This window comes from Anabrus simplex, chromosome 5 (assembly GCF_040414725.1).
Source record: "Anabrus simplex isolate iqAnaSimp1 chromosome 5, ASM4041472v1, whole genome shotgun sequence".
NCBI classification, from domain to species: domain Eukaryota; kingdom Metazoa; phylum Arthropoda; class Insecta; order Orthoptera; family Tettigoniidae; genus Anabrus; species Anabrus simplex.
The window spans coordinates 328575470-328586087 of NC_090269.1; the positions used below are offsets into that span (position 1 = coordinate 328575470).

At 43.0% G+C, this 10618-nt stretch overlaps 1 protein-coding gene across 1 annotated transcript in view; it reads right to left on the minus strand.

Annotated features, from left to right (window-relative positions):
* The window catches only part of LOC136874876 (motor neuron and pancreas homeobox protein 1), a 218715-nt gene extending 208378 nt beyond the window's left edge, over nucleotides 1–10337 (minus strand). Inside the window, exon 1 of the mRNA XM_067148573.2 lies at nucleotides 9744–10337. Coding sequence (XP_067004674.1) covers nucleotides 9744–10203 — 460 coding nt within the window. The 5' untranslated portion in view covers nucleotides 10204–10337. The remainder of the gene's footprint in view (nucleotides 1–9743) is intronic.
* Between the last annotated feature and the right edge of the window lie 281 nt (nucleotides 10338–10618).

The window sequence follows — 10618 nt, forward strand, 5'->3', positions numbered from 1 at the left end:
GAAATCGTTACTGTTTGGCATCCTTTGGTCATAGATAAATGTTTCTACATACCTTATAAACCTTTCTCAAGATATGCTTCATAGAACGCTGAAAGCTGCATCGAAATCCATCCAGTGATTCTCCGGAGAGGCCTTGTGCAGGTCTTTTTCTAGTAGACGGCCTATTAGGCGACCTGCATGTCTGTGAAGATGATTTCTAATAGGAAGATTTCTAATGTTGAATACGCCACACACACCCAGCCCCCGAGCCATTGGAGCTAACCTATTAAGGTTAACAATCCCCCGACCCGGCCGGGAATCGAACCCGGGACCCTCTGAATCGAAGGCCAGTACGCTGACCATTCAGACAACGAGTCGGATAATGCACTTAAGGTTCACTTCCCACCTTTTAATCCTTACCAGATATTCATGCAAAAATTACTAACATTTGCGTCTTGAATATGATGTTACATGCATTTAATGAAGACTATTAAGGCTTTCTTACAGCATCTTTAAGCAGATTCAACTGAAGAAGACCTGATGAAAGTGTTTTTATTCTATGAATTAGCAATATAACTATAGATCCGTTAATCGAAATTTCGTTGGTCATGAAGAACATTTGGAGGCAAAGGAAATTTCTGAAAATAAGAAAGGTAAAAAAATGGAAGATTGAAAACACACGGTACAAATACTAGATCTAAACAATTCAGAACATTATTACGAATTCTAAAGGATAAGCAGAAATCGTCCTACGCCTACTTTATATGAGTGCTACTGAATTATTCCTGTGCTTAGTTAAGCTAAGAACAACTAAACGTAAAAGTAGCATATTTATACAAGTTGCTTCACGTCGCACCGACACAGAAAAGTCTTATGGTGACGATGGGACAGGAATGGGCTAGGAGTGGGAAGTAAGCGACCATGGCCTTAATTAAGGTACAGCCCCAGCATTTGCGTGGTGTGAAAATGGGAAACCATGGAAAACCACCTTCAGGGCTGTCGACAATGGGGTTCGAACCCAATATCTCCCGTATGCAAACTCACAGCTGCGCGCCCCTAACCGCACGGCCAACTTGCTCGGTTTTTAGCAATATTTAAAGTAAAAAATCAAACATTAGCGTCTCTCGTATAACTTGTAGGCTAATGTTTTACACTGATTTCTTACTAAGCTACTCTAGTCTTACCAGCTATCTTCTAGCACCGCGAGGTGAATTTTTATATTGTCAGACCGAGCTCGATAGCTGCACTCGCTTAAGTGCGGTCAGTATCCGGTATTCGGGAGACAGTGGATTCGAACCCCACTGTCGGCAGCCCTGAAGATGGTTTTCTGGGGTTTCCTATTTTCACACCAGGCAAATGCTGGGGCTGTGCCTTAATTAAGGCCACGAACGCTTCTTTCCCACTCCTAGTCCTTCCCTGTGCCATTGCCCCCATAAGACCTACGTGTGTCGGTGCGACGTAAAGCAAATAGCAATAATGTTGTCATATGGCTTCCGTGTGAAGTGTAACTCGGTTAAAACTTCCAGAAACATGATGATGACATTTGGCATAACTGGGTTGGAAAAAGTTACATATCTGTTCAGGAAATCGGCATTACTTTCTGATCCTGAAGGTATTCTATTGCTGAATGTCAGTTATGTGACGTTGTTAACCACTCTGCAACAGGCCCCTGTGTAAACAGATTCCTTCCCGTCGCCATAATTGGTTCTGTGCAGAATATACCAGGTGGCACCAGCGCCACACTTTCTTCTTATAAAAGTCTTGCATACACTGGTGTTGAAAGGGTTGTCTAGTAGATGATTTCACAGCGGCATTACTGCCTGCGGGTTGATTACGTCAAAATATGAATAGAAAACAACCGGACGGCCGTTAGCAGCATGTTCCTCAGCGCTACCCGTCAAATGCGTCCCCTTGCGTTGGCAAGCCTCGTTTTCGAACGCTCAGTAATAGGCTGGTACTTGGTAGCGCAGCACCACAGTTGCTGTCAACATATCAACAGTGGTTGGTGTGAACAGCAATGATGAATACAAAGACATAATTTTTATCTATGGAGATTCTGGTCGGAATGCAGTCGAAGCGCTGACGGTATGTGCCACCTGCATTTCTATACGCGTATTTCGCCCAACAGAGTTACAATTAAGAGCTAATCGTTCAAGGCATATAGACATACAAGCAACTTTTTGGTAGAGTGGAATGTCTGTACGGGTATAAATTAATGTGTTTTTAAACTTTATTTTCACCATCTTAGACGTGTTTACCAATGCATCCCGTTACAGAATGTGTGTAGTAAAAAGGCAGCTATTTGTTTTACATCCGAAACACAGCACGTTGTAGCGCTCCTTTGTAAACCAGCTGGTAGGCATCCCATTTGTCATTAGTGCATGCGGAACACTTCCAGGTAGAAAGTACGGTGCTGGAAGGACACCTGGTATAATTCGAGTCTCAACAATTGTTGCTATAAATTTATGGGGGTACTGATTTACAAGTAGTCTTCGTAGAAAACAGAATTGTGTGGCTGCAGTTCGAACTCTTGCCATGTAAGGACACACCGCTTTACTTCTGCTAGCTGTGATTCGTCTGAAACTGCGGCTCAGTGTTAGCTGACGTACCGTACCTCACCCTTTGCTAGAGTCTGCAAAGAGCTGGATGGCGAACTTTTGCTAATTGCTTGCACATCTGTTTTAATAGCCATAGTATCCTTTAAAAACTAAATTCTTTACATAAGAAAATAACTGTAATAATAGGTCTGAGTTTTCGCAAATCATTCTAGCTCTTAACATGAATGGCATATAGCTATATTCAGAATTTCTGGCGAATATGGAAGTTCGTCAGGAGGGTGGGGGTCATTTTTGAGACTGATTATTCAAGTGCTACATGCTGGTATTTTCATATCCCTCCTCCTCCTCCTTCACGTTCTTCTCCTCTTCCTCCTCCTCCTCCTACTACTACTAGGTGTTACTTAATTTCCTTATGTACTTTATTTCTCTTTACTGGCACTGGATTTGGGTGTAACCAACCTTTACGGCCGAATGCCCTTCCTGACGCCAATCCTATAGGAGGGATGTATTGAATATTGCGTGTTTCTATGGTGGTAAGTAGTGTGATGTGTTTTATGCAGATGGAGAAGAAAATGTATTAAGACGAACACGAACTCCCAGTCCTCAAGATAACGGAGTTATCTATACACGCTTAATGTCCTCGTCCCGGCCAGGAATCGAACCTGGGGTCCTCTAAACCGAAGACGAGTAAGCTGACCATTTATCCAACGACCTGGATTTTATTATTAGTCTATTATTATTATTATTATTATTATTATTATTATTATTATTATTATTATTATTATTATTATTATGTGACTCCATTCATAGAGACTCGCGTTCGATTCCCGGATGAACTGGGGGATTTAAAATGCTTATGATTAATTATTCTGACTCGGGGACTGGGTATTTGCGTTCGCCTTAATACACATCCCTTCATCTATGAAGTTACTAGTCTACACAACACAGTACCAGCCGTCATGGAGACATGCAGTAGCGAAAGCGTTTCTCCACATAAGGTATAAGAAAGGGCGTTGGTCCGTTAAACTGAGTCAAATCTACGTCAACTACCGACCCAATAAACTGGGGGAGAGGAATAGAAGAAGAAAGATTATTAAGTTAATTATACCATTACTATTTTCTTATTATATATTGTCACAGGTGTTACTTCCATTGTGGGACACTAACACGGAGATTCAATTAATATATATATATATATATATATATATATATATATATATATATATATTTTTTGCTAGTTGCTTTACGTCGCAGCGACACAGATAGGTCTTATTGCGACGATGGGAGAAGAAAGGGCTAGGAGTGGAAAGGAAGCGGCCGTGGCCTTGATTAAGGTACAGCCCCAGCATTTGCCTGGTGTGAAAATGGGAAACCACGGAAAACCATTTTCAGGGCTGCCGACAGTGGGGTTCGAACCTACTATCTCCCGAATACTGGATACTGGCCGCACTTAAGCGACTGCAGCTATCGAGCTCGGTTAATAATATTTTTATAGGCTGTTGTTTTATATTTACATTTAAAAAATAAGTTCAAATGTTCCAGGGTTAAACGCGGAACGCGTACGTCACTGTTCAGAATGAAGAATGACTCGTAACAAAGGCGATAACATAATGAGTTATCTTGTAGATTAGTAATCTCACATACCACAGATTAAACGGGCATCCCAAAACACAATACTATAGCTTAATATTATAATAATTAATTAGTAGATAGGCCTACGCTGCTGCAAGAATCACTCATAGGTAAGAATTAGATTATTAGCTGCTAATTACACTATTGATCGTTGGGCATGAAGTACAGAATACAAGGAACGCACAAGGGATCATTCGATGTTTAACTTTCTCTTTCAACGACAACGTAGGACTTCTGTTAGCAACGGCAGTCGCCACTTCCATCAGACAAATACCTTCTATCCAACGGATAGACAGTAGGTAACCTACCTGTGAGGAGATATTCCTGTAATCAGTTGTCTACTAGGTAGCCTACTACCAGGTATGACATTTTACCTGCGAGGAGATGTCTCCGTCATCTGTGAATGATTCTTCAGCTATGGAACTTGTCATTATCCCCTAGAGATCCTTAACCAGCAAATTATCTGTATGCCAACATTGAACTGGTCTATGAACAAAGCAGTAATAATGTAGTTTAAGTTTATCCTTTTAGTATATGTGCGGTCACTGACTCATTTTTAGACTTGCCAGGATGTTCCCCCTAACTTCAAATGATTTTTCAAGTATAAATTTGATCCATAAACCACTGGGATTCAAACCTCAGTCATCTGACTGGAAAGCCTGTGCAGCACTACCATACTTTCAAGTAAAAATATCTTTGAATGAATTCATAGTCTACTCTCTTCTCTCTTTAAATAACTAATGGAGTGTTGGTGTTTGAATGGCGTACCCCCTATGAGTGGCAGCATAGAATACATTCGCGCTACCCTACGGCTGTCATAAGAGGCGACTACGAAGAGACCCTCTGGGGCTGCTCACTTGGAGGGACGTGAGTTCGCGGCTGTGGGGCTACTAGTCGCTTCCGGTTAGTTGTGTCAGTCTCTTTACTTTCATTTTTTCTTTCTTTGTTTCTTACAAGTTGCTTTACGTCGCACCGGCACATATAGATCTTATGGCGATGATGGGACAGGAAAGACCTAGGAGTGAGAAGGTAGTGTTTGTGTCCTTAATTAAGATACAGCCCCAGCATTTGCCTGGTGTGAAAATGGGAAACCACGGGGACACAAATTCTGGGCTGCCGACAGTGGGGTTCGAACCCACTATCTTCCGAATGCAAGCTCACAGGTGCGCGACCCTAACTTTACGGCCAACTCGCCCGGTTCTTCACTTTCATCTTTCCTATCCGATCTCCCTTGGCTAATTCTTATTTTCTTCCAACCCCAACAGTAGGCTTATTAGATTGCAAGGGCAATTTAATGCCCCTCTGTGACTTTTCCTTTCTTTTGCCGATACCTTCATTCCTTGGAGGATTATATTATCGTTGCGAAAACCAGTATGTGGAATATTTCAGCTTAGAACTTTCTTAAATCTAAGAATTTTTGCTCTTATGATACATGTGCTGCGGGTTAGTATTTCCCCTACAATATTATCATATAGCGGTTTTCGTAGGCGTAACGACGACTTTTTTTTTTTCTCTCGTGATTGTGTTAAGGGGGATATTGGCTACTTGTTATTCGCCTTAAAACAATAATCATCACCCCTAGCTTTGCATAAGCTCTAGGCGCGAGGCTCGAGCGGTAAAATGGAGCCAATCAGACAGGGGACGTGCACTCAATTGGACCCTCAGAATAGCTCACGTCTATTTCTTAATGTCTCATATAGAAGCCCTGGGATGATTGGACATTTCTTGCATGTTCTCGCTGTTAAACCCTGTTAAGTAGTAGTTAAACATTCACAAATATGTCACTGCGGGAGGGACGATGGGCTAAGGCGACCGGGTGACTCGATTCCCTACCGCAGTCAACTTTTATTCCCGATTCCCTCCGGAACAAAAATTGTAAATATCTCCATTGCCTCCTCTACAGAAAAGAGCAGCAAGATTTAAACACGCCGATTCCCTACCACAAAACGTTTCTTTCTACTGGAATTCTATAATATGCCGTTGACTGCAAATAGAAATCGAAAATAAGGACACCATTCGATGCCATCGCATAGTATTTGGCCTTCGTTTTGTATTAGTTGCACTAAATGAGTTTAAAAAGGCGTGACTTGTTTCGTTCCTTCCGGAGTACGGATGTTAAGGCACTAGTATGTTACAATGCAATCTTACCAACAGAGTAGCAAGTATACTCCAGTCTGCACAACTGCTGCCTGCATCGGGGGTACGGCCTAAAATGATGTTACCCTCGCTACATGACAGAAGACGACACTTCCAGCTAGCCGAATTAGTTTGCATTCTAACTTACTACTACCTAAATACCCGAGTTAAAACACGGGGCACGGGGAAGTAAACTGTTTTGGTTTTAATCAATACACACGATTGTCACACAAAAAGAAATCCTGGCCAGAAAATAGCCTACAACTTTTAAAACACACTGACGTTATTATTTTATACTTCTGACATTCCAAAGTTTGTGTAAATTGTGATGGAAATTTGTGTGCCTGGTTAAGAAATATTTGCTATGAAGAGAACCAGACGACACCAAAAAAATAAATACCGTCGAAAGGGGATGGAAATGGACTGTCCACTTTTCAGGCAGGGAACCAGAAACGTACATTTATCTCTAAAATATCACTCTCAAAGAAAACCAACAACTTACCATTGGACTGTACCTGTAGATACAGGCCCGTGCTGGTGAAGAAGAAAATGTTAAGACTCAAATAAGGCTGCGTAACATGTTCTATGAAGAACGGGAGACAAGTCGATACATAATCTGTCTTAAATAGCCTACAGCAGGTTAATAAATAGGATAAGTTACTTTCAGTTTCTGAACAGATGTAGCCTCAACCTTTATAACTAGTGAAAAACGGTCTCACTATCAAGATCATCAGTCCCATTTGATACAAATGACCGTCCGGGAATGAAGGAGAGTCATTGCATCCAAATGTTTAAGTTTTATAAATAAGGACATGAAACTGTTAATGCACAGCGCGATATTCTTGTTGATGGCCTGCACTAGGGTACGTTATCGACTTTAGTTATTTATCTGTTCTTCTAAACCTGTTCTTTTCTATTGGCTGCTGTTATTTAGCCAATTTATTTCGAATCTTCGTTTTTAAGCATCTGTGGAACATTCTCCCACTCTGTACTTTTTACAAGGGGCTAAAATAACCTCACTTTGTCGACGTCCAAAGAGAACAAGAGATGGCCAGTGGAAGCAGATACGAAATGGAATATATATACGGTATATTATGAAGTTGAAAATGAAAATCCTCAACCTGTTTCCAGTCATTCGTCCGGGCCGCTAGCGGCGAGGATAGGAATTGTGCCGGCTGCCGAAGTCTGTCGCACTCCTCTGGGGCAATGATTAATGGCTAATAGATGAAATGAAATGATATTGGAGAGTGTTGCTGGAATGAAAGATTAGAGGGAAAACAGGAGTACCGGAGAAAAACCTGTCCCACCTCTGCCTTGTCCAGCACAAATCTCACATGGAGTGACCGGGATTTGAACCACGGAACCCAGCGGTGAGAGGCCGGCTCGCTGCCACCTGAGCCACGGAGGCTCTATATTATTAAGTTAAATGTATTTATTTATTTATTTATTTATTTATTTATTTATTTATTTATTTATTCGTTCTTCTAAAGACTGTTCTTTACTATTGGCTGCTATCATTTAGGCAATTTAGTTAGATTATTGATTTTTAGCATTTGCGAAACATTCCGCAATGTTAGGCCTACCTGTTAGAAAGGACTACAATAGCGTAAGGCTCCGGTGTTGAATGATGTATAGTGGCCTTGGTGCACAAGGTTCCGAGCTCGAACCACGGTCAGGCCGGGAATTTTAACAGTGGTTGGTTAATTTCTTTATCTCGTGAAATGAGAGGTTTTTGATCGTCTTAATACACATCTTTATTTACAAAGAGCTTATCACATTACAAACCACCACAGAAAGATGCAATAGGCCCTATTGAATAACATCGCTCTACGTAGGGTTGGCGTCAGGAAGAGCATCTGGCCGTAGAACACGGATAAATTCGCATGAGTGATGACCCCATATAATTGCGAAAATGCCAGAGAAGAAGAAGAATAAGAATAAAAGACTAGGATATCCTCAAATCTTCAGGCCGATGAAATGAAATGGCGTATGGCTGTTTTTAGTGGCGGGAGTGTCCGAGAACATGTTCGGCTCGCCAGGTGCAGGTCTTTTGATTTGACTCCCGTAGTCGACCTGCGTGTCGTGGTGAGGATGAAATGATGATGAAGGCGACATATATACCCAGCCCCCGTGCCAGCGAAATTAACCAATGATGGTTAAAATTCCAGACCCTGCCGGGAATCGAACCCAGGACCCTTGTGACCAAAGGTCAGCACGCTAACCATTTAGCCATGGAGCCGGACTGCAGGTCGATATGACAGTTGACATAGAGACGGTGGACTCAAAGTTCAAAGAAGAGAATATTTTGGTCACTTAGAAAACAAATTCACTAATGATAACCAGACCCTGAAAAGTAGGGCCTATACAGAATAACTAAGCGGAAGTAGAACGCTTCTACTGTAATGGCCCTTGTTTCTAGGTTTAGAAAAAGAGATGTTGGGAACATTAGTCCACGTTGTTCATGAAGATTGAATGTACGTAGATTGGAAGATTAGAGATAAGTTATTAGCCTAATGAGAAGAAGACAAGTTACGAGGCCTCAACAGGAGTAGAAGGTAAAGGTTCCTACTTTCGTAACTTAGGCACTGTGTGGTAGTGTTGTTAGCTCTACGCCTGTTACCGCCAAGAATTAACCTGGTGCTCATGTGTGCTGCAAGGAGGGTGTAACCAACATCCTGTGCCTCTCTCCAAGGATAGACATCTCCTTTCTAAATGTCTTTATCCTAATAATAAGAGCTGTTTATTGCAAGTTGTGATATACAAGGAGGTCGGTAGAAGGATAGGGTGTAAATCTCTCTAAAGGCATTTGGGATGAGTTAATATTGAAAGTTAGATTGCTTTGGATGTAGGGGAACTAGGCTGACGATTAGCACAATAACGGGTTCCTTCCAGATGGTCACCCTTTGAATCCCAGTGAATCTCACTGAAACGTTTTCACTTCAATAATCACGTGGTATCAGGAAGGACATCCGTACTTAAACCCACAGTCAGAATCCAAAATAGCCGAGTGGCATAGTCACTGACTTTCCACTAAGGTGGCCGCAGTTCGAATCCTGAGCAATACATTTGGCACTTTTGGAAGGGAAATTCACGTCCTGTGGTTCAAATTCCACATAAAACTGAAGGTCCAGGAGCTGTAATCACGATATCAACAGTAACGTAAAAGAAAAATATCCTACAAGCTTGCAAAATCTAAAATGAGTCAGGGTAGTTCCAGCTATCTTAGGAACAACTGGAGTAAGCCGACCAAAGTTTATTTTATAGTGTTAGGAGAAGCAAACGGCAAATAGGAGATACAGTCATCTAGGCAAGGTCGTGAAACAAGTCTGTACTGATGACTCAAACAGCACAACAATACATTTCTCTGCTCTCAGGAAAACAATGGTGTAATTGTTACACATAGCCTGTCCTGCAGCGTGGACTATTTTCTGTGCTTACCTGTGAGATCGGGTAGTCGAGGGTAGAGCATGCCGGTTCTCGCCAGCCACTCTAGCTGCATGTGTTGGAGGTGCTGTTGGTGCCCCACCACCCCCACGCCTTTATCCAGAGGGTGGAACGCCGAGGAACCGCCAGCCAGCAACTGTTGGGGACCGCCGTAGTACAGTCCCGCTGTTGGAGGGTGCATGGGCAGCAGGCCGGGCCGTGGGACCAGTGCCGCCGCCGATGGGGGTGGCGCTAACTCTTCCGAGCCCGGAGAGATCGGCGGACTTCTCGAACTGGACGTTGCGGGGCTATCGGCGCCCCCGTCTTCATACCGCCGCCCTTCGTCGCTTCTGGCCAGCAACGCCTCGATACAGAACGATTTCTTGCTACTATTATTGTTATTATTGTTGGTGGCGGGAGCAGCCGGGCTGGCCCCCTCAGAACGGGGCAGCGTCGTGGCCATACCGCAGTCCATTGTTAACACACTCACAACACACACAGTCACAGCGAGGGCTTCATGGTCCCCTTCAACAATGAGTTAATAACGTGTAAAAATCAAAGTCAGCTGAGTCACAACACTACACAACACAGTCTCACGACACGAGGCACGTGTTGCCTGCGCGCTACTACATCACGACAGATTTAGTTGCCGGCTCCTGCCGCTGGCGAGTTCTGGCGCGCGCTCATTGGCCCCGCTGAGTCCCGCCCCGGCAGGAGGGGCGGGGTTTGTCGCTGCGGAGAGGGCATGATCTATGGTGCCTTACTTGGCTGTTTTAACATTTGTTTTGCGGGGAGGCGTCTTTAGCTCAGCTAAGTGGAGTGGTGGGCATCAAACCACCACAGCGACGAAGAACTAAATCTCCCACTTAGAGTGAGGTTAAGACACGCTT